At 32.9% G+C, this 26,301-nt stretch overlaps 1 protein-coding gene across 4 annotated transcripts in view; it reads right to left on the reverse strand.

Annotated features, from left to right (window-relative positions):
* Window positions 1-26,301, reverse strand: part of FAM227B (family with sequence similarity 227 member B) — a 189,460-nt gene that overhangs the window by 148,255 nt on the left and 14,904 nt on the right. For all 4 annotated transcript variants that reach the window (XM_077881048.1, XM_077881045.1, XM_077881046.1 and 1 more), the window contains 5 exons: window positions 23,318-23,549; window positions 21,674-21,741; window positions 16,845-16,880; window positions 16,288-16,392; window positions 12,763-12,861 (listed from right to left, as the gene is read on the reverse strand). In XM_077881048.1, the coding sequence (XP_077737174.1) occupies window positions 12,763-12,861; window positions 16,288-16,392; window positions 16,845-16,880; window positions 21,674-21,741; window positions 23,318-23,549 (540 nt within the window). The remainder of the gene's footprint in view (window positions 1-12,762; window positions 12,862-16,287; window positions 16,393-16,844; window positions 16,881-21,673; window positions 21,742-23,317; window positions 23,550-26,301) is intronic.

A 26,301-nucleotide genomic window follows, 5' to 3' on the forward strand; every position in this document is an offset into this window, starting at 1 on the left:
TTCTCCCTCTGCCTGTGTCTCTGCCTCTCTGTGTCTCTCATGAATAAATAAATAAAATCTTTAAAAAAGAAAGAAAGAAAGAAAAAGAAATGGGTCCTCACAACAGGAGCTCACATGGGGAAGACTAATCTCCATAACATTTAACTTTAAAAACTAAAAGGGTTGAGTTTCTTGTGTTTATATAACCAGTGGGACTTGGAGCCTGGAGCTTTATAAATCACCTGACTCATCACTGGGTGATCCAGGAGGTTAAGAATAGCTGGGTCACCACCCTTAAAGAGACACCAGCCTGTGCAGAATGGCAACATAAAAATGACAGTTTACACAATTATGGGGGCAAATAGGAGACAAATCTGTTCATACTGACTTCAGAGCGTGTTGATAGACTTCTCCAAAAATGAGGGAGCTGGCAGGCACCTTTTCCTTCCCCATTCCCAGCATAAATATAGAATCACCTGTGTGAGGCAAGGCTATAAAGACATTTATAATAAAAGGACTCAGGTCAAATTTTGTTAAAGCTACATGTGTGGCCTGTCCAGCTGCCAGGTTCACAACCGCTGTTTCATGCCATGTCCAGCCACCACGCTATTCCTAGCTGCATGCTCCAAGGTACCATCACATGCTGGGCCCAGCCTTATTCCCCCAGCTGCCCTGGTATACAACCCCAGCCACAGCAGCACTCTGGGGGGATCCAGCATAGGCCTAGTGGCCCAATGCAAATTTTGCTAGCACTGTTACCCCACTTCCACATTCCCCTGCAGGCAAGTTCCCTCAGAGCTGGCCTGCCTGAGTCTCCCTAGCACCAAAGAGAGCAAGCGCAACCCACAACAGGCAGAGTCAGTATAGATGATTGCAGAGAAAGGAAAGGTAACTCAGACACAACAGCAGGGTATAAGGAAAACACATAGGATACTATCCTGAAGTGCCAGGTTCTGGTGAACAGGGACACTGAACTTCTGGGCACTCTGGGACACCCCTTCATAAAGTCACTACTTTCAAGAGCAAAAGACATAGCTGACCCTCTTAACACAGAGAAATAGACACAGAGAAGCAGATAAAATAAGAAGACAGAGATATTTATTTATCTCAAATGAAAGAACAGGACAAGGCCACAGTTTATATCTAAGCAAAACAGATATAAGTAACATGCCTGTTGGAGCATTTAAAACAATGATCATAAGGATATTCACATGACTTGAGAAAAGAGTGGAAGACATGAGTGAGACTCTTAACAGAGAGGTAAAAAATAACATAGTAAAGATAAAGGGCTCAATAATCAAAACATGAGCTTGAATGAATGAATAGCAGGATGTCAGAAGCAGAGGAATGAATTAATGACATAGAAGACAGTAATGGAAAATAATCAAGCTGAACAAAAGAGAGAAAAAGAGTTATACAAAAACAAGAAAGGACTTAGGGAACTCAGTGACTCCATCAAATGCAATAACATTCATCCCAGAAGAAGAGAGAAAAAAGTGGGCAGAAAATTTATTTGAAGAAATAAAGCTGAGAACTTCCCTAATCTGGGGAAGGAAATAGACGTCCAGAACCAGGAGGCACAGACAACTCCCATCAAAATTAGTATAAGCAGACCCACACCAGACATATTGTAATTAAGTTTGCAACATATAATGATAAAGAAAAAAAATCTTAAAACAACAAGACAAAAGAAGTCAGTAACTTACATGGGAAAGCCCATAAGACTAGCAGAAGATTTTACAAAAGAAAGAAGAAGAGGAGTGGAATGAAATATTCAAAGTGTTGAATGAGAAAAATCTGCAGCCAAGAATACCCTATCGATATCATTCAGAATATAAGGAGAGATAAGGAGCTTCCCAGAGAAACTAAAATGAAAGGAGTTTGTGATCCCTAAATCAGCTGTTCAAGAAATATAAAGGGGACTCTTTGAGTGGAAAGAAGAGACTAAAAGTGATGGTATAAAGGTAGGAAACACAAGAGCGGTAAAAATAAATATTTCTGTAAAAAAATCAGTAAGAATATAAAATATGACACAATATACCTAAAACGTGGGGAGGTGGGGAGAAAAGAACAAACGTAAACAACCATCAATTTAATATAGACTGCTATATGCAGAAGAGATTATATACAAACCTAATGGTAACCATATGCCAAAACAACTAATAAATATATAAAGAATAAAGACAAAGAAATCCAAATATGTCACTAAAAAAATCAGCAAAACATGAAAGACAAAAAAAGAATCAGAGAAAATCTTCAAAAACAATCATAAAACAAGTAATAAAATGGTAACAAATACATATCTATCAATAGTTACTTTAAATGTGAATGGACTAAATGCTCTAATCAAAAGACACAGGGTAACAGAATAGATTAAAAAAAATAAGATCCATCTATATGATGCTTACAGGGGACTCATTTTAGACTTAAGACACCTGTAAATTGAAAGGGAGGGGATGGAGAAATATATATTATACAAATGGATGTCAAAAGAAAGCCAGAATAGCAATACTTATACATAAGACAAACAGACTTTAAAACAAAGGCTGTAACAAAAGACAAAGAAGGATATTATATAAAGGGTATAATCCAACAAGAAGGTATAACAATTGTAGATATTTATGCACCAAACATAGAAGTAATCAAATACATAAAAAGGTTAATAACAGGGCACCTGGATGGCTCAGTGGTTGAGTGTCTGCCTTTGATGCAGGTCATAATCCTAGGGTCCTGGGATTGAGTCTCACATCAGGCTCTGAGTGGGGAGCCTGCTTCTCCCTCTGCCTATGTCTCTGCCTCTTTCTCTGTGTCTCTCATGAATAAATAAATAAAGTCTTTTTTTAAAAAAAGTAATAACAAACATAAAGGAACTAATCAATCATACAATAGTAGAAGAAGACTTTAACTCCCCACTTATATTAATGGACAGATCATATAAATAGAAAATCAACGAGGAAAAAATAACTTTAAATGATACACTGGAACAGATGGGTTTAACAGATATATTCAGAACATCCCATCTTAAAACAGAATACACATACTTTTCAAGTACACATGGAGCATTCTCTAGAATAAGTACCATATTAGCCTATAAACCAGCTTTAACAAATTTAAGATTGAGGTCACACCATACATCTTTTCTGATCACAATGCTATGAGAATAGAAGTCAACCACAAGAAAACATCTAGAAAGACCAAAAATACATGGAGGTTAAATAACATGCTACTAAACAATGAATAGATCAACCAGGAGATAAAAGAAGAAATAACAAAGTACATGGAAATGAGTAAAAATGAAAACGCAATGGTCCAAAACCCTTGGTATGCAGTGAAAGTGTTTCTAAGAAAAAAGTTTATAGCAACACAGGCCTATCTCAAGAAACAAGAAAAATTTCAAATAAGCAACCAAACTTTACACCTAAAGGAGATAGATAAAAAACAACAAACAAAATATAAAGCCAGCAGAAGGAAATAATAAAGATCAGAGCATTACATAAATGATACCAAAACTAAAAACAAACAAAAAAAAACCAAAACAGATCAATGAAACCAGGAGCTGATTCTTTGAAAAAAATCAGTAAAACTGATAAACTTCTAGCCAGACTTATCAAAAAGAAAAGATAAAACTCAATAAAATCACAAATGAAAGGAGAAATAAGAACCAACACAACAGAAATACAAACAATTCTAAGTGAATATTATGAAAAAATATATGCCAACAAATTGGACAGCCTAGAAGAAATGGATTAGTTTCTGGAAACACATAAACTACCAAAACTGAAACAAGAAGAAATAGAAAACTTGGACAGATCTATATCAAGCAAAGAAATTGAATCAGTAATAAAAAAAAATGTCAACAAATAAAAGTACAGGACCAGATGTCTTTATAGGCAAATTCCACCAAACACTTAAAGAAGAAAATACCTATTCTTCTTTTCCATGGAATGGAAAAGAAAACTTCCAAATTCATTCTATGAGGCCAGCATTATCCTAATATCAAAACCAGATAAAGATACCACTAAAAAAGAGAACTACAGGTCAATATCTCTGGTGAACATAGATGCAAAAATCCTCAATAAAATGTTAGCAAACCAAAATCAAGAATATATTGTTAAAAATCATTCACCACGATCAAGACTCCACCAAAACACTGCTATAACTAGTAAATGAATTTGGTAAAGTCATAGGATACAATTTTAATATATTTGCTGCTGAAGCGAGCATTAAAGTCATAGGATACAAGATCAATGTACAGAAATCCATTTCATTTCTATACACCAATAATGATGTAGTGGAAAGAGGAATTAAGAAGAAAATCCCACTTGCAATTGCACCAAAAATAGTAAGATACCTAGGAATAAAACTAACCAAATAGGTGAAACACCTGTACTCTGAAAACTACAAAACACCTATGAAAGAAATTGAAGATTACACAAAGAAATGAAAAGACATTCCATGCTTATGGATTGGAAGAACAAATATTGTTAGAATGTCTATACTACCCAAAGCAATCTCCACATTTAATGCAATACCTATCAAAATACCAACAGCATTTTTCACAGAACTAGAACAAAGAATTCTACAATTTGTATGGAACCACAAAAGATCCTGAACAGCCAAAGCAATCTTGAAAAAGAAAAGCAAAGCTGGAGGCATCACAACTCTAGACTTCCAAGTTGTATCACAAAGCTATAGTAATCAAAACAATATGGTACTGGTACCAAAATAAACACATGGATCAATGGAAGATTATAGAAAACCTAGAAATAAACCCACAAGTATATGGTCAGTTGATCTTTGACAAAGAATATCCAATGGAATAAGGACAAGAGTCTCTCCAACAAATGGTACTGGGAAAATTGGACAGTAATATCCAAAAGAAAGAAACGAGATGACTTTCTCATACCATACACAAAAATAAATTCAAAATGGACTAAAGATCTAAATATAAGACCCAAAAGTATACAAATCTTAGAAGACAGCACAAGTAGTAACCTCTTGACATTGACCATAGCAACTTTTTTCTAGATAGATCTCCTGAGGCAAGAGAAACAAAAGCAAAAATAAAGTATAGGTACTATATCAAAATAAAAGGTTCTGCACAGCAAAGGAAACAATCAAACAAAACTAAAAAAGGCAACCTACAGAAGGGGAGAAGACATTTGCAAATGATATATCTGATAAAGGGTTAGTATCCAAAATATATAAAGAACCTATTTAATTCAACACCCAAAGAGCAAATAATCCAATTTAAAAATGGGCAGAAGACATAAACAGACATTTCTCCAGAGAACACATCCAGATGGCCAGCAGACACATGAAAGATGTTCATTATCACTTATCATCAGGGAAATGCAAATCAAAACTATAATGACATATCACCTCACATCTGGCAGAATGGCTAAAATCAACAACACAAGAAACAATGGGCGTTGGAGAAGATGTGGAGAGAGGGGAACCCTCCTGCTCTGTTGGTGGGAATGCAAACTCGGTACAGCCACTCTGGAAAACAGTATGGACACTCCTTAAAAAGTTAAAAGTGGAACTACCCTATGATCTGGCAATCCCACAACTGGGTATTTACCCCCCAAATTAAAAAAGACACAATGCAACGAGATAACATACACTAGTATATTTATAGGAGCATTATTTACAATAGCCAAAACATGGAAGCAGCCCAAGTGTCCATCAATGAATGGATAAGGAAGATGTAATATATATATACACACACACAATGGAATATTATTCAGCCATAAAAATGAAATCTTGCCATTTACAATGACAAGGATGGAGCTAGGAAGTATAATGCTAAGTGAGATAAGTAAGTCAGAGAAAGACAAATACCATATGGTTTCATTCATATGTACGATTTAAGAAACAAAACAAATGAACAAGGGGGAAAAAAAGAGAGAGAAATCAAGAAACAGTCTTTTAATTATAGAGCACTGATGGTTACCAGGGTGGAGGGAGCTGGAGGGTTGGGTTAGATAGGTGATGGAGATTAAGGAATGCAGTTATTATAATGAGCATCTGGTGATGTATGGAAGTGTTGAATCAGTAAACTGTATACCTGAAACTAATATAACACTGTATGTTAGCCAACCAGAATAAAAACTTTAATAAAGTACAAGCATCCTGACTTCTTGCTCTATTAAGCAATGCAAAGATGAATTAGAGTTCAGATACATGAATTAAGCAATAGAGATAATTCAAAGAGTCCAAATTTATTTATGATGTCAATTATAGATAAACAAACTGGCATTAATCAATATGGCAATAAACACCAAAAACTATCAAATTTAGCGGTAGTTTTCAATGAAATTAGCAAGCAAAATGAACTAGGATTTATAAATGTGTAGGATCTTAGACCTAAAATGGAAGTTAGATATCACCTTAGCTTAAATCCCTCTACTTTAGTGATTACACTAATGTTCAGAAAGATTAAAAGGCTTAAGATTATACAGTTAAGTAATTGAGAACCAGACTAGAATCTAGATCTCCCAAAACCCAATAGCGCTCCCATATTTGTGTAATAAGTTTATGGAAGGACAAAATAGCAAAAATAATAATATCAATAGCATTTTTTAATAGTGGTTCTAAGATAGAGAGTTGTATGAGAATTAAATGAGATTCTACATATATGTAATTTACAAAGTTAGCATGCTTCAACTATACAATCTATACTTAATGTGTATGAAGAATAGAAATGATCTTAAACAGAAAGATCCAGAATATGTATTTGATTAATATGAGTTAATCTAGTGTCTATACCATAAATAACCTCCAAAGGAGACTAAATAGCAAAGTGGTATGGTCATTTTTAATAAATATTTTGGTATGGGGGCACCTGGGTGGCTCACTCAGTTGTGTCTGCCTTCGCCAGATCATGACCTCAGGGTCCTGGGATCAAGCCCCACATTGGGCTTTCTGCTCTGTGGGGAGCCTGCTTCTCCCTCTCCCTCTGAAGATCCCCCCCCCCACCTTGTGCTCATTGTTTTTCTGTCTCTGTCTCACAAAAATAAATAAAATCTAAAAAAATCATATATATATATCACATATATTATATATATGGTATTTATATATTATACCAAAATAATATAATTATTTTTGGTATGCTTGAAAAGAAAATTTGTCCCGTAGCTCTTGGGTATTCAGGTTACTAGCATTAGATCAAACTATTTAACATATACTAAATCATACTTGCATTCTGGGACTAAATCCCATTGGTCAGAGTGTATAATCCTTTAATGTGCTGCTGAATTGAGTTTGCTAGTATTTTGTTGAGGATTTTTGCATTAATATTCATCAAAGAGGATACTAGTATGTAATTTTTAAAAACGATTATTTATTTATTTATTTATTTATTTATTTATTTATTTATTTATTTATTTATTTATTTATTTATTTATGATAGACATAGAGAGAGAGAGGCAGAGACACAGGCAGAGGGAGAAGCAGGCTCCATGCTGGGAGCCCAACGCGGGACTCGATCCTGAGATTCCAGGATCGCGCCCTGGGTCAAAGGCAGGCACCAAACTGCTGAGCCACCCAGGGATCCCCTAGTATGTAATTTTTAAAAAGATTTTATTTACGTGATACAGAGAGAAAGAGCACATGCACATAAATAAGAGGAACAGCAGAGGGAGAAAGAGAAGCAGACTCTGCTGAGATTGCCCAAAGCGGGGTGCAATCCTAGGACCCCTGGGATCACAACCCAAGCCAAAGGCAGACACTTAACTGACTGAGCCACCCAGGTGCCCCAAGGTTTGTTTCTTATAATATCTTTGACTTTGGTATCAGGGAAATGCTGGCTTCATAGAATATATTAGGAAATGTATCCTTGTCTTTGATTTCTTGGGAGAATTTGAAAAGGATTGGTGTTAATTCTCTAATATTGCTAGAATTTATCAGTGAAGCCATTTGGTAGAGGGCTTTCCTTTGTTGGGAGGTTTCTGATAACTTATTCAATCTCCTTACTAGTTAGTTATATGTCTACTTATATTGTCTATTTTTCGGTAATTCGGTTTGGGAAGATGGCATGTTTCTAGGAATTTGTCCATTTCCATATAGGTTATCCAATTTGTTATACACTGTTCATAGTACTCTTATAATCCTTTTTATTTCTTTGGTGACAGTAATGTTCCCACTTTAATTTTCTGATTTTAATAATCTGAGTCCTTTCTGTTTTGTTCTTGGTCAATCTAACTGAAATTTTGTCAATTTTGTTGATCTTCTCAAAGAACTAACTTTTCATTTTCTATTCTCTATTTTATTTGTCTCCATTCCAATCTATATTATATCATTCTTTCTGCTGGCGTAGGGTTTATTGTTCTTCTTTTTCTAGTTCCTTAATGTAAAGTTAGGTTGTTAATTTGAGATACTGTTTTTAAATGTATTCACAGCTATAAATTTTTCTCTTGGCTTTTGCTACATCTCATAAGTTTTGTTAGGTTGTGTTTTGTTTTCATTTATCTCATGGTATTTTGTAATTTCTCTTGTGGTTTCTTCTTTGACCTATTGGTTGTTTAGGAACTCTATTAATGATGGGAGAATTAATTTGTACATCCAGTTTGGAAACAATTTGGCATTATCTTGTTAAGCTGAACATTTTCATATTTAAAAACTCAGTAATTCCATTCCCTCTTCATGTATTTTGTAATTTCTGTTTGAAACCTGGACATCTTCATAGGACAATAAAAACTGAGGTGTTTATGCTTGGAAATAGGTGTGGTTCTTCTTTCTTCTTTTGTCAGCCTTTATGGTTTGAGTCAATTAAATCAAGTATTGAGCTGTATTTGTGAAATACCGGCTTCCAATTCCTCTTGAATTACCTTGTTTTTAAGATTCCTAAAGGACCAGCTTTTGGCTTTTTGATTTTCTTGAATTCCTCCTTTCTTTTCCAGTTTTTCCTTTTATTGGTTGCCTCTCTGATCTTTATGAGTCCCCTTCTTCTGTTTATTTTGGGTTTCCTTTATTCCTCTTTTTCTAGTTTCTTATAGTAAAAGCTGAGGTCATATTTTTTTGAGAGCTTCACTTATTTCTAGCATAGGCATTTTAATCCTCTAAATTTCTAAATACTGCTTGAGTTACATTCTACAGATTTCATTTTATTGTTTTCAAAGATTTTATTATTTTGAGAGAGAGTGCAGGTGTGAGCACACGCACACACAGTCAGTGGGGGAGGTGGAGAAGAAGAAGCAGACTCCCTGTTGAGTGGGGAGCCCATTGCAGGCTTGATCCCAGGACCCTGAGATCATAACCTGAGCCAAAGGCTGACGCTTAACCAGTTGAGGCATCCAGGTACCTCACGTCCCACACATTTTAATGTGTATTTTTATTAAATTCAAAATATTTCCAGTTTCTGATTTCTGGTTTGACCCAGAGTTACTGAGAAGTGTGTTATTTAGTTTCCAAATATTTGAGGATTTTCTGGATAGCTTTCTGTTATTCATTTATAATATAATTCCATTTTGGTCCAAAAACATACTGCGTTTGACCTGAATTGTTTTAAATTTATTAGGATGTTTTCCTAGCTCAGAAAGTAGTTGGTAAATGTTTAATGTGTACTTGAGAAAAATGTGTATTCTGTTGTTGTTGGGAGGAATATTTAACAAATGTCAATTAGATCAATCAAGCTGGTTGACAGTGTTGCTCAAGTCTTCTGTATCATTACTGATTTTCTGTATAGTCTACCAATTACTGAGAATGAGGTATTGAAACATCCAAGTACACTTACAAATTTTCCGATTTCTCCTTAAAGTTTTAAATTTTTTATTAAATAAATATTTTTATTATTTTTTTATTTAAATTATGCTTTATGTTTTAAAGCATTTTTAGTAGGTGCATATATATTTAGGATTATTATGTTATACTGATGAATCAACCATTTTATCATTATACAATTATTCTCTTTTTTCCTGGTAACATTCTTTGCTTTGAAATCTACTCTACATGATGAATTCAAAAAAGTTGTAATCTTATAGGTTATATGACTTTTCTTTGTTGTTATGTGTGTGAGAATGATGTGCTTTCCAGCTTTTTGAATCTTTTCAGGAGCACAGGGGCAATTTTTAGAAAACACTAAGTATATTGCAATATCATTACTAAAGTTCTTCTAATCAAACATCATCAGGGAAACTTTTGTCATTAGCCTATACATTGGCCAGCAATCTTTAGAACATAGTGTTCTCTCCATTAATATGATAACAGTAATAATAATGATGATGATGGTCACGATAGATGTACCCATTGAACACTTACTATATACATAGCTTCATATAAACAATTTTACATGCACTTTCTCATTTAACCCAACAAACATATAAAGTAGGTGATTTTTTTATTTTATGAAAGATTTAGAGAGGTAAATAATTATGCTAGGTCACATCATTCACTAAGTGGGTAAAACTTGTTTTTGAAAGCCAGATCTCTTAACTCTATTATATTGAATCCTATGTTACATTTATATAGTATTTCATAGTTTACTAGGTGTTTTCTTATTTGTGTAATTTTTAATAAAACAACCCTAGGGAAGAAAGCAGGGTATATGTTATTTTCTACCTGTTTTTTCTTTTAGAGATGAGATAAATGAAGCTCAGAGAGATTTTTTGACTAGCTCAAAGTCTTAAAATAACAGGAAAACTAGATTTAAAATTCTAGCTTTCTGGATCCAAGTTCAGTAAATTGTCTACTAGATGAAATTAGCACTAAATAAAGAAGATTTTGCTTTATATTAATCATACAACATTTACTGAAATAAGTTTTAAAGCCACATTGAAGCATGTTATATTCTAGAGTATGATTATATATTTTTTCATATTATACTCTTGGTAATTAGATTGAACAGGTGGTTCATGGCTTTACTATATATACTCTAGGTATAAAATCAGTACTATTTATTCTTCCATAACAGATAGAATTTATGTATTTTGCATCCATTTTAACATACATACTTATATATATCACATATATTTTTTTAATGGTAAATCCTCTTAGATATAAAATCGTAGATAAAATGCAATGAACAAAACAGATGAAAGAGGAACTGTTCTAGTTAAATCATGGAAAGTTTGCTTCAATTTAAGTTGCTCCTTCAGTTCGCTAGCACATTAGCAGAACACTGATCCAGCTGAATATATTCATATATATATGTTGCTTTTTACAACATGTCAAGTTATAATGTTTAAAATTATTATTATACTATTACATTTTAATTTCAGAAAGCTGGTTTCTAGAGAATAGTTTGATTAAAGATTAAAAATTCTAAGAGCACCTAGGTGGCTCAGTTAGTTAAGCGTCCAACTCTTAAATCTCAGCTCAGGTCTTGATCTCAAGGTTGTGAGTTCAAGCCCCATGTTGAGCTCTCTGTTGGGCGTGGAGCCTACTTAAAAAAAAAAAAAAAAAGATAAAACAACTCTAATTCCTTGTTATTCCAAAATAATCCTGTAAATGTAGTGAGTCATTAATATTTTTGTGTTAAATCTGTTTGTTATTGCCTGAAAAAACAATTATTAGGAACATTGCTAGATTATATTTCCTTTTTATATATAGTCTCAACAGATTTAAGTGGGAATGTAATGTTTCTCTGTTTTCATGGAAAAATATAAATTTAGGGTCTAGATCTAGATCAAGAAATTTCAGGTAATGAAACTCTCCTGATTTCACAATTTTCCCTAGATCATTATCTTTGTATTACTGATATAGCATTTCCTATGCTTCATCCAGAGCTCCTAACAATATAAGAAATATGGACAGATACTCTTTATCTAGAGTTATTGTAATCTATAGTTTATTCTAACATAAAGCCCTAACTGAATGGTTTGCATATAAAACTAGTTAACATCCAGTTTCTTCATGGTGTAAAATTGCTGTGACAATCCATATGCAGATTTGTGTGAGAAATTTGAGCTGGGGCAAGGTGGAGAGTGGAGTCTATTTTCAGGCTTTCCTGATGGGGTGGTACAGCTTCTTAATGCTTAGATTGTGATCCCTGAGGTTGCTCTCATCTTCCACTCTCCCAGATCCAGAAGCCACACAACAGACATTGGTATTCATCACTTTTTCCGGGCTCACATATTCTCTAACATAAGACTCATGTGCTGCTTATTTCCATTCTCTTATTGTTTCCCAGATACCTTTCCCAAATATCCAGATGTCTTTCTCTTCTTAATCCTAATCAGAGCTTTTTTACCTCTCTGAATCAAGTAAAGACACTTTCTCAATCTGCTCTACAGATTATTTTCCAAATGAAACTTCTTTCAATGTCATTGATTTGCAGTGGGTTTTCTGTTTAACTGTTTGTCAGCACATTATAGTACTAAGTTAAGCTACAACTTCAGTATTCATTACACTGCTTGATTTCACTGATATTTTTGTAATTAATGAAAACTCAGGGTCTTTGAAATCCATATTAAAGTTTTAACTTCTCTGAAAGAACTCTAGATTTTGAGCAGGATTCGTAACATGTATGGAATACTAAAAATCCAAATTCTGTGAAAGGATCTGGAAATATATTTTTTTGTACCAGTGCCACCTCTACTAAAAAATTAACTGTGCCACAAATCAACTTAAAAAAGAAGTTTGGGCAGCCTGGGTGGCTCAGCAGTTTAGCGCCGCCTTCAGCCCAGGGCATGATACCGGAGAGCCCGGACGGAGTCCCACGTCGGGCTCCCTGCATGGAGCCTGCTTCTCCCTCTGCCTGTGTCTCTGCCTCTCTTTCTGTGTCTCTCATGAATAAATAAATAAAATCTTAAAAAAAAGAAGTTTAAAAAAATAACATTATACCTTAAATTTATGCAGAAACCACCACCAAAAGGAATCATGTAAAAGAGCAATAGAGGCTTCTGAGAGAAAATGGGTCTTCCAGATTTTGAAAACCTTTTCCTAAGGAACAAAAGATATAGAGGTCAAATTAAAATACATTATAAAACATATTAATGCAAATAGGCCTTATAAAGAGTATGTCTTCAGTGGTTATAGACTAGCACTGTTCAATGAAATTCTATTGTGCCATATATATATAATATTACATTTTCTGGTAGCTACTTTATAAAAGTAAAAAGTGAAATTATTTTTAATGAATATTTTATTAAACCAAATATATTTAAAATGTTATCATTTCAAAATATGGGCATTAAATTTTTAATGAAATATCTTACATTCTTTTGTGGGAGTAGGTCTTTCAAATATTGTATATTTTATACTTGCAGCACATCTCAACTTGAATAATAATTTTTGTCATAAATACTGGATCAGTGTTCAGACTTCATAAAATACATAGTTGTGATTTTGCTCCAACCATAATTGAAGGTTTTTAATAACTAAATCAAATATTAGTTTTAAAATTTATATATAAATTAAAAGAAATAAAATAAAAAACTCATCTCAGTTACATTAACCACATTTCATATACTCAGTAATTACATTTGCCTAATAGCTATTGAAATGATAGTATAGGCTAGACAAAGAACAGCAAGACTCCAAAAAACATGGTACAATTTCTTTTTATACTAAAGACAGATACCAACAATCTTGGAATTCTATATCAACAAGCCCCATCACAAGTCTAGACCCCATCCATACAGAATATACTCTGTAAGAAATTGATAAAAAATTGTCAGATAAGGTAAGATCCATTTTCCATGACTGTAAATCTTGGCTTAAATGGATATATTCAATAGATCATTTTTATCTTATTTTATTTACCTAAAGTTTTTAAATGCCAGATTCAATAGAGTTCAAGACTTACTTTAAGGAAACCCATAACTAGGAATTCCTGTTCCTCAACATATGTCTACAAAAAGGACATCATGCAGACTTTTACACCAAAAAGATTACTTATTATGTATTCTGTGGGGGCACTTCTCTTCCATTGGCTACTAATTATAGTATGGAATTCATTGGTACCAGTTTAAATTTAGCACTTAACAGCTTAGATTTCATATTTTTTAATTACAAAAACATATGTGGAGTATATAAAGAAGAAAATTGAAATATAGGGAGGAAAACTGAATAATTTTGTCTAAATTATTTGCAAATTTCAAGCAAAGATGCAATTAGTGTACACTAAAAAGTATGGTTGCTTCTATTCCAAGTTTGGTCATGTTTCATGTCACTAACTTCCTTTTTCAGTAAAATTTCAAATTCTTTAAAAGTATATCAATATTTAGTCAAAACAACCAAAAAATGGAAATTAGCTAAAAAAGCTCAAACCCAGTTTAAGAAGTTGTATGGTTCTCTCCTCTGGCCTCCTCATTTTGTGATACTTTTTTGATTCTAGTAAATGTAAATATACCTTAAAACCTAGATTATCTAACTTGGTTCTAACATTGAGTTTAGGTTGGACAAAATTACTTCTTATTTTCTCTTGAATTTCTGTTCATGTATATCAGTATGCCTGTGGCTTAGCTTTCTTCTCTTATTCATAATACAGGTCATTTTTCATTAATTTTAATTCAATAAAATTTTACTGAGCATCACCTCTTCTGGGCGGTACAGAAGATAATGTGTACTTTTATCAAGGAATTTAATTAATGACTGTATGCACAGGAATGTGTTTAGATGGGTATAAGTGAATTCATTCAATTCCATGGATTCCCATACCTTCAATCATGTAACAATAAACCTATATAACCTTCTCTTTCCAAGTTTCAGATCCATAAATTCAGTCTCTTGATCTTACTATAAGCATTTCTATGAAATAATCTTCCCTAATATTTTTATTTTCCTACACTTATATTCTCTTTATCATCTACTTATTTTAATGCTATTGCATTGGACATACTATAATAAGCCGATTTAAATTCTTTTTTGAAATCAGGTGGGGGTACTAACAAATAAAACACTGGTATCTATGCCCAGATATACCCAGATGTTTGCCATACTCCACCCACTCCCAACCAGTATCTACTCCTACTCTTCACTTTATTTCTTTCAATAATGCCAGCATCCTCCAAATTAACCATATTAAAAATTCCTCATATTGTGCTTCTATGCCTTGTTTATGTGATTGCCCTATGATTTGTGTTAGATGTACATACAACCATATTTAAAATACAGTACCATCTTAGAACACAGAACACAGAATGTTATAAACAATATTATAGGTTTCCCAGAACATTTATAAACTTATTTTAACAATAATTTATCAATTTCTTTTTATAACAATAAAATCTTTTTTCCTGAGGAAATTGTGGAAAATATAATCAGAGAAACAAATAAATACGCTTCTGATCCAGGCATAACTACAATTAGCATCTATAGTTTTTCTCTACAAAAATGGGATCAGGTAATCATATAAAGGGGGCAGACTAAGCCTTTACTCTCACCAAAATCCCACAAAATATAAAAGAGAATTGAAAAACATTTGGATTAGCATGAAAAATAAGAGACTGTCATTACTGAATCATTCTAGATATAGTTGTTAATTGAGGTGCTTAGTGGTTGCCTAACTGAAGGGTACACAGAGGATCCAAATCAGATCAATCACACTTCCTGGAACACTGCATCTTGAACAGAGTGACAAAAAGGGGTTTAATGATTGATTATGCTCCTTCTGATGGACCATAGTAGGAGAGAAAACAACAGGGATTTTATGTTGAGAAATGAAGAGGCACAGGAAGGCTGAAAGTGAGGGATGGGGAGGGATGAAGAGGTAAGAGATGTACTTGGTCGCTAGAAGGAGGGGTTTAGGTGAATTCCAAGGCCACGTTCATCCCAGAGAACTATCTAGAAGGAATCTGCCTGGAGTACAGGGAATATTGTTGAAGCCTGCAGGAAATAGAAACCTTGTTAGGTAACCACCTAATATGTAAGGGGGAAATCAGTATCAGGTACCATCCAACTCTCATCCTACCCTTGGCAAGCAGTGGGCAATGATCTAGTTACCTTCCTATGCTTGCAGTTTTTCAACTGGCTATCCTATTACTCAAAAATTCCCCCAGACACTTGGGGGTTCAAAAGGTGAGGTTATGGAGAAGGCTCTAATAAGTTGTTCTGGGGTCAACATAAGCAGACTAAAATCTCTTGAGCTAATAAAACAAGCAGAAGGAGGGGAAAACACTTGTTCCAGTCACATGCCAAAACAGTGCACAGTAGCAACTTCAGACTCCTGAGGCAGTAACACAGAATCTAATACATTCTTTTCTGGTGATCAAGGTATTAAATATCACTGGTCTCTTCCTGCCAGACTTAATGCCCTCAAAGTTCAATCATGCTTATCACCTAATTTGTTATAGTTTTAAATAAAAATCTGATTCATTAAATCATATTCTCAAAATGTAGCATACAATAAAAATAATGTTTACATACATCAAAGTTATGGGCTTTTAAAATAAAAAGATAAATTCGTTCAGCATCCAAATGTCTGGGTAGTTGAGTAAGCTCATTTGTTTTGAATCCCGAGAAGTTGCAATCCTAGAAAGAAGGAAATATCACAGAATAGTAATTACTTTACCCCTTTCAGTATAGCACTCTCACAGGACTACAGAAGACAAATATTTAACCATAACCCATTAATTATTTACTTTCATTTAATAAAATAACTATTTATCTTACTTTAAAAAAATCTTCCTATTTCCTGATTCTCTCAAATTAAGAGCCCTGGCATATTCATATGCCAAACCCAAACGCAAAACAAAATCATATTTCAGAACCAACTTTGACATAACTCAAATGACCAAGAATTTTAGCTAGATTACCCATAAAGAAATGGACTAGGTAGAAGGAGAAAGCTTCTATGCTATTCCTACTGCTCTCTCTCAGGGCCCCACCTGTATTTATAGCTACATCTATATTATTATAAACATTCTTTTATTTCTACATAATGCTTTTGATACATAATCTTATAGAACAGAAATTTTAAATACCTCTATAGTCTTCTTTGTCTCCATTTCATCTGAAAGCTGGAAAACATTTAAAATAAAATATTTAACATTCTAAATTTTTATATTTTGTAAATTTGTTGTTTGTGCATGCACATGTGTGTATGTGCATGTACATGTGTGCATGTGTGTGTATCTCCTACTAAAGCCTAGAATGTTGTTGCTATGCTAGATGCTAGAAATACAAAGATGGTCCTTATTCTCAAGCTAGTCATAGTTCAAGAGGGTAATCAGATACATATACAAGCAAAACACAAAGAGATAAGGGCTATAATAGAAATATAAAACCAGTTATTTCACTTTGGGTTCAATAGGAAATAGACTCTGAGGTAGAGTTTTGTATTCAGAATGTCTATTGGGAGTGCCTTTGGAATCAGTATCTATGGAAGTCAAGGGGAGAGGTGTAATTGGGAAGTTGGAGAAATCAAGTATGATACAAGTCTAATAGCTTCAATGGACTCTAAAAGGGGCTCTAGAGCTGAAAGGGCCCATCATAGTTGTCCTGTATTGGGTTGAAAGAGCCAGGCCTTTCTGCCCCCAACTTGATCAGTCACTGGATGTAGGTGGTTCCTGGAAGCGTATGTCTTTGGAAGAGGAAGTTCTCTGCAGATGTAGTAACCCCAAAGGGGCTGACAGCTGAGGGGTGCCTCCTAACAGCATTCTTAGCAGCTAGGACAACAGATTCTTCCTTCATGGGGAATCTGAGTGGTGCATCTCTATGTCCACCACACTACTTTACACAGAGAATAAGTAGCCTTCTGTGTACATTAGTTTCTGACCATCTAGACATGTTGATAAGTTATTAATTTTCACATCCTCACTTCTTTCAGAACAACTAAGCTCACAGGCAAAACATACACACATATACACACATATTATACAATACACATAGAGAGAATGACATAGGAAACAAATGTTAAAGAATGGTAACAGATTGTTAACAGAAAGAGAATGACATTGTCATTTTAAAAAGTATGCAAAGGAATAAAAAAGATTTAGAGATAATGAAATCAATTATGATAAGAAAGAAGGCTTTGTGTTTGAGATTATATGGATATAATAAGTCAATGAGGATGGGGGTCAATTTAGAAAGTTGTTAATGTTAATCTCAAAATCCTGGCTTTATTCTGCAGGAAGCAAGGAAACCCTGGAAGTTTTCAAGGAGCATAATAATAACACAAAACTAGTTCTTGATCATACAACCTGGAAAAGATACCACAAAAATATAAATAATATGTGTTAAAATCCAAATAAAAAATCAATGAAACACATTTAGCAATAAAAATAATTATAACTTTGGTCAGTATAATTAATATACAGGTCATTGCAATAGATCCTTGGAAGTTATCTGATAAAAATTTGAAAGTCAGAAATTTTGAAATTCTTTTGAAAATTAAAAAAAAATTACCAGTGTTTTCATGTTCCCACAACATAGAATGGATTACTGTTGACATTTGTTTTTGACTATGTTTTAAATAAAATGTGAAATTATATAATAAAGTTCAGATTCTCTTTTTACCATGGCCTTTTTTTCCCAAGATTTTATTTATTTATTCATAAGAGAGAGAGAGAGAGAGAGGCAGAGACATAGGCAGCAGGAGAAGCAGGCTCCCTCAGGAGATCCTGATGCAGGACTTGATCCCAGGACCCCAGGATTATGACCTGAACCAAAGGCAGATACTCAAGCACTAAGCCACCTATGTGCCCCTACCATGATCTTTATAGTTCTATTCATGTGTTCCCTTTCCTTGAAATAGTCACTATTATTTGTTTGGTTTGCATCCCTTCCATTCCATTAACATACTTTTACATATATGTGTACATATATTTAAAGAATATAAACACTTCTTGTGTGGTTTTATAATTTTAAAAAATGATATCAATGGTATATATTATTTGGTAATTTGCTTTTTTTCCACTCAAAATTATGTTTTGACAATCTATCCAAGTTGATATTTATAAAATCTGTTACCTTCCACACAGCTTTTCTACCAACCTGTCTACTCTTCTCTGGAAAATATAAATAATAATTAAAAGCAACAGAAGTTCATAGTCAACGTTTGCCAAACATTCACAGAACAAATGATATCCCATATAACTACTATGCTCTATAGTCAATAGACTGGAAAGAGAAATAAAGATAAGTAACTCAAAACCAAAAGAAAATCATATCTTATCAAACATGGATGCAAACATCTACACAAAACAACAGTAAATCAAATCCAGTAATGCAATAAAAAAATATACTCTAAGAATATAGGAATGTCTCAACTTCTGAAAAGCTATTAATGTAATCTGCCACATAGATTAAAGGTTAAAAGTAGCTTCTGCTATCATCACAGTGGATTATTTTCCTCTCCATTTCAAAGCATGGAGATTTTTTTTTTCAAATGTTTGAGCACAGCGATACCTGTATCTAGATCTCTAACTGATCTACCTCTAATCCACATCATATCTACATACCTTTAATAAACTACAAATAGAAATAAATTTCATTAATCTAAAAAAGATAACTATCTAAACATTTAAAATGATGCTTAATAGCAAATTATTAGCATTCTTTCCAAATCAAAGATGAGAAACCACTAACATTATTGAATAATACGCATATACCAAAAATAATTTCCTATATGCCAACAATAACCCATTTAATAACATAATGAAAAAGTAATTTCACGGACATTAGTAATAAAAATTTAAGATACCTAAGGATAAATTTAACAGAGAATAGAACTTATATGAAGGGATGCCTGGGTGGCTTACAGGTTAAGTGTCTGCCTTCAGCCCAGGGGGTGATCCTGGAGAACCTGAATCGAGTCCCGCATCGGGCTCCCCGAATGGAGCCTGCGCCTCTGCCTGTGTCTCTGCCTCTCTCTGTGTGTCTCTCATGAATAAACAAATAAAATCTTTAAAAGAAAAACCTTATATGAATAAAATCACACAAATTACTGACCACCTAAAATAAAATCCTTATATTTTACTCTCTTATCCAAAAATAAAGGCTAGATAAAGAATTAAATACACACACACAGATATCTTGCAATAATAACAGAGCAGAAGACAAGTGAATATATCTATAATCTTGTGACAAAGTCTTCTTAAATATTATAGCACTAATGGCAGAAATTTTCAATAGAAAATTATAGATCCATAAAAATGCAAAATTCTATATAACAAAAAACCCTCTTAAAAGGCAACAAAGACCCAGCAGTCTTTTCCATTGCTTCCAGAAGATCTGGCTCTGTTAGGTATATGGAAAGATGCCACATGGGTCTCCAGCTGGAAAAAAATATCCAAAATAAAAGGCAACAAAGTATATAAATATGTATAATACATATTACTGAAAGTGTTAATATTTTTAAAGTATAAACAGCTCTTAGAAATAAAAGAGCAGCCAAAAAAAAAAAAAAAAAAAAAGCCAAAACTCGTAAATAGGCAATTCACATTAACAGAAATGCAAAGACTAAGGAAAACCTAAAGTATCAACTTCATTAATAAAACATATGCAGTTGATAACATTTATGCCTATCAACTGTGCAAACATTAAAAAATACAGTATTAAATGGACAAGGAAATGAGTAAGAGATCAATCACAAACCCTATTGTTACAAATATAAATTGGTACTGCCTTTTTAGAGAACAATTTGGCAATACATATCAAAACACTTAGATTTTCACATTTCTTTTCCTATGTAGTTCCACTTCTAGAAATTTATCTTAAGAAAATAAGCATGGATACCCACAATCTTTAGTTTCAAATATGTTCAGAGCAGCTTTGTAAGTAATAGCAATGAAAACTACCTAAATGTCTAACCAAAGGGTTATTACATTAGTTAACTTTTAAGATAGTGGAGAATATTTATTAATGAAAATTTCATAATACTTGTAATGAATTAGAAATATATTACTTAATCTGAATTTTTAAAATTATTTTTTAAAATAAAAGAAAAATGAGGGCGCCTGGGTGGCTCAATGGCTGAGCATCTGTCTTTGGCTCAGCTTGTGGTCCTGGGGTCCTGGGATTGAATTCCTGCTTCTCCCTCTGCCTATGTCTCTGCCTTCCTCTGTGTGTCTCTCATGAATAAATAAATAAAACCTTAAAAAAAAAGAAAAGAAAAATGAAAGCAACAACTAGTGAGATACATGCGATTTATCTATAAATGATAGAATTAGGGTGTTTATCCTTTCTACTGATTATCTATTGCTTCTAATTTTCTAAAACAACTACTTCAGTCAGAATCAGGAAAAAACAAAGAAATTTTGAAATTTGAAAAATAACATTAACTGGGGTGGATAGACTAATGGTGGCACTTCAAGTCTTTATAGCTTTAACATTATATAATTTTAGAATGTATTTTTTATAAGGACTAAGTTTCTAAAAGTAATTCAAAGTCTATTATAATTCTAATCAAACTCTCAAAGAGATTTTTTTGAAAAAAATTGACAAAGCAATTTTAAAGGTAATTAAAAAGAATTTAAAGAAATAAAAAAAAAGAATTGATAACTTTTTCTAAAGGAAGAGGATTGATATGGAACCTGCACTACCAAGTATAAGTTACTATAAATTATTAACCAGAGGTTGGAATATATGCATCAAATTAAATCTTCAAGTAACTTATAGTAATGTGAAAATGCCAACACTCTAATATCGAGTATTGAAGAATAGGAGTCTACCTATTTTAAAAACACGTAGATAGATAGATAGATCTATTTTATTATATAATAATAAAAGACTAACAGAAAAACTTTAAAAATGCTATCAGTGCTTATCTGTGAAATTTCCTCTTCAAGGAATATGAAAACAAATACCATACCATTATCTTCTTTCTCCTATGGTAGTTCCTTAGAAATGCCTTGTATCTTTCCAATTTTCCTTTAGAACCTTTAAAAGAGTGATATATATATATCATATATAGTGTGTGTGTATATATATATATATATACACACACATTATGTATACACACATATTTTTCAAAGTGAAAAAATTTTAATGCTTTAAAGAACTTATATGTAAAAAAAAATCAAGGAGATCAACTAGCTATTTTGATAAGCATCATGCTAGACACACATACCCTTAGTTAATTTTTTTTTTTAATTTTTATTTATTTATGATAGTCACAGAGAGAGAGAGAGAGGCAGAGACACAGGCAGAGGGAGAAGCAGGCTCCATGCACCGGGAGCCTGACGTGGGATTCGATCCTGGGTCTCCAGGATCGCGCCCTGGGCCAAAGGCAGGCGCTAAACCACTGCGCCACCCAGGAATCCCCATACCCTTAGTTGAATGAATAAATACTGTATCTTCTGTTTCTTCTTTTTAGAAATGTCATGTTCCAACTACTGGTCTTTGATACTTACTCCTACATCTAAAGTTTTATCTCAATCCCTTCCCCATGAACAAGCCCATGTTTTTCAAATAGCTCAGCTACTTACATTTGGTTGTTTCATGGTCATCTTAAATTCAATAAATTACAGTACTTTGGAGCAAGGTCTAATGAAAGATTATGGGGGATGACTTTGAAGTCAGGTAACCTAGACTTGAGCCCAAACTCAGATATTTATATATTGAGGACAATGAGTATATATTATTTTTTGAAAGTGCACACCTACTAGCTCATTCTCTATGTCTCCCTCCCTCCCTCTCTCTCTCTCTCTCTACATATAGCTTATATAATTTTAAAAATATTTTTTATTTAAAAAATGATTAAAGATTTAATAAGAAAATTTAAAATAAAACAGTAGTGAATTTAATAGTAGTATATTAAAACAAATTCTCAGAATTTGAAAAATCAAGGTCCAAAAAAGGATATTAAATATTTAAGTAATATAACTAATTAAATGTATTTAACATATAGAAAGTACTTTATAAGTCAACTAATATCATTTTTAAGGCGTGTATTATGAGAAATTTGCCTATTACATAAATAATAATCATTAGTATCTAAAACTATTCTAGAAGTATTAATATATACAACTAGATAAGAAAAATGTTATATAAATACTGGAAAGAAGTAAAAATGATCATTACTGGTAGATACGCTTTTCCCTCAGTGTGCAGGTTTTCAGTACGAAATGCGAAACACTTCCTACAAGCTCACCTAGCTCATGGAGCTCAATTTACTTTGGATTTTAGTGTTTCTGTTCTTAGGTTCTGACCCTTGCTGACTTGTCTCTGGTACCAATACAGGGTTGATGCAACTCTGTTTTCTTGATACTCGGCCACCTCAGCCGCAGCGTAACAAAGTTCACAACTACTTTAGGCTTTGTTCTAACAACACACATTAAATCCACATGTTCATATTCAGCTAAAAATCTTTATTGAACTATGCTGAAATGAAGGAGTCTTAAAATAAAATAAAGTTTATGCTCTTAGATTATTTTATACCTTAGGATTTCATTTTTTATGACAGAGTCACACAGACACACAAATCTATTACTTTACTCATAAAAAAAAGATTTACGTGTATCAAAAATTATGCTTCTCCATTCAAATATTTTAGAGGCATGACTCTTCAAAAGAATGGAACATTCCCCTAATCTTGACTCCATGGCCATGACTGCATCATGTATTCGAGGGACAGTTCCCCACAGATGTGTATAAATTGAAGTAAATGAACTATCTTCTTTTATTTTCTTCATGGTGTGTAACAATTTATCATAATCTTCAAAATGGATTTCCCTTGGCCAATAATCCTGCAAAAAATGTGAAAGAATATAACTTAAGTCATTTTTAGTGAATTTAAATAATAGAGTTCAAAATCAATGAGCTAAAATTGAGATTTAATTCCATAGCAATACCTTCTTTTATATTATTTAAGTATAACTGACACAATGATATATTAGTTTCAGGTATCCAACACATACAACACAGCATTATTTTTTACTAAATGCCATTTTTTTTTCAAAAATTGTGAAACAATCACCAACTTTAGAAGTTTCAAATATTTCACAAAAAAACTTTCCTGAATCATTTGAAAATAAGTTGCTTACTTGACTATGCCCCATCATCCTTGAATACTTTAGTTATTTCCCAAAAACAAAAGCATTCTCCTACATAATCAAAATATAACCATCAGAAATAGGAAATTGGCATTGATACACTGTGCCTATCTAATTCTCAGACTCTGGTCAAGTCTTATCACCTGAACCAGTAATGCCCTTTTTATAGCAAAAGGATCTAATTCAGTATCTTCATATGTCTTTAGTCTCTTTCAGTCTAAAAATTCCCTAGTCTTTTCTTGACCTCCACAAGTTCACAATGAAACCTGAAATTCCAATTCCAAACATTCTAGTATTCTCTCTTTCCGTATTACAATTACCATCTCCAACAGTGAAAATATTTAGTTGGCTTATCTTTAATACATATACTTATTTTAAGGTAACCAATCTCTCCTATCCACTGGGAGTCTTTTCTGTATAGATAACCCTTTTCATACTGCTTCAACTCTTTTTAATACCTAAGGAATTGAAAAGGACTAAACAAGTATGACACTAGAGAGAAATACTGCAGAAGGGTGATATAAATTCCATGATGGCAAGGATTTTTCTCTGATATGTTCATTATTGTTTCTCCAGTATCCAGAACAATACCCGGGATCTGGTAGGTAGTAAATAAAATCATTAAATGAATGAATGAATAGGAGAAGTACAAGAACTGATAGTAATATAACACTATTGGAACAGGAGATTGTTATAAAAATAGAATATAAAAATATTTTTATAAAAATAAAAATAGAACAGTGATGGAGTAAAGGGGAAAGAAGGAGAAGGGAAAATGTGAGAATTGATCAAATAGATAAATGAGAAATGATTGAAAGTAGAAAAAAGTATACAGAAGTATACAGAACCATAATAAGAGGAAGAGGGGAAAGATAGGAGTAGAAAGCATAAAATATTATAAAAGAAAGATAAAAATGGTAAGAATCGGTTGAAATGATACAGTTTTAGATGATGTGACAAAGGATAAATTATAAGATATGAGAAACTAACAGCTAACACGTAGGTTCCAGGTACTGGTTTAAGGCTAGCTAGTAGCAGAGCTGGGATCTGAGCATAGGCAATCTGACACCAGTTTACCAGTTTGTTTTTTAAGATTTTATTTATTTATTCGTGAGAGACACAGAGAGAGAGAGAGAGAAGCAGAGACACAGGCAGAGGGAAAAGCAGGCTCGATGCAGGGAGCCTGACATGGGACTCAATCCCAGGTCTCCAGGATCACACCCTGGGCTGATGGCAGAGCTAAACCGCTGTGCCACCTGGGCTGCCCCAGAGCCTCTGTTCTTAACCACTTTACCACCATGCAGATGTATATCTTTCCTTTCACATTTTAGAGGGAAATTAAAATAGATAGGTTTTCCAGGAAGTCATAAGCAGTTTAGAATGTATTTTAATTTGTTTTGTTTTATTCATTTGTTTATCATATGCCTCATTTCTTAAAAAATGACAGCTCGATGAAGGTGGGGATCTTTGCCTGTTTTTATTCACCGGTATATTCTAATTATTGATGTGGTTAGCATGTAATAGGTACTCAAAAATATTTCTTGAATAAATTTGAGGAAGTTATTATTTCTTTTGTAACAATGCCTCTAGACAAAAGTTTTATTCAGCAAACAAAAAATTAAATATCCAGTCATTTTATTCCTGGATATTTTGAAATAACCAATAGCTTGGCAATGCATAGACATAGTCATACCTTAAAACAAGTAACTACAGAATATAAGCATTTGGTTAGGAAATCCAGACAATAAGAAACATTTTACAGATAAACTCATTTATGAGAAAATGGTACAAATGGATATATGTTGTTTTGTCAAATGACATCTGATAAAAACTGAAGGCTGACAATATAAACATATACAAGGATAGTGTTTCTTACATATCATTAATAAGATCATATGCTTTGATTTTGATTTTATTCTATCTTTAGTGAAGGGCTGGCATAAACCTATGATCTTAATTTGATTAGCATTATTTTTAAGTAGAGTGTGTATGCATTTTCCAATTCAAATAATTAGAAATTTTCATCTGAAATCACAGATCCTTAAACATGTATGATGGTATAGCCCAAATGTCTCCATAATTATTTGCTGAGTTTGCCTTAATTTTGACTATATAATCCTTTTCCCTTGGCATTAAAAGACCTCAAACATTGTGATTAGGTTACAGCACATTTCCAACATTATTTAAATCAAAGTAATTGCAAAAAGCTTGTACTAATAGTAGTTTAAAACACTAGGCTCTTCCACAGTCATTGAAATACACTCTTATAAACTGGAATATTTTCATTTTCTATTTGATCCTAAAGGGTACTCAGTGCTTTTCTAAAACATTAAAAAAATAAAAATAGATATTTTTGAAATTCTCTTCTCAATAGTTTAGTCATAGCAAATTGTTTATATATAAGTACAAATAGGTGCAAATAACTTAAAGTCCAGTCTTCTCAAAG

The sequence above is a fragment of the Canis aureus genome, chromosome 32, assembly GCF_053574225.1.
Source record: "Canis aureus isolate CA01 chromosome 32, VMU_Caureus_v.1.0, whole genome shotgun sequence".
NCBI lineage: Eukaryota > Metazoa > Chordata > Mammalia > Carnivora > Canidae > Canis > Canis aureus.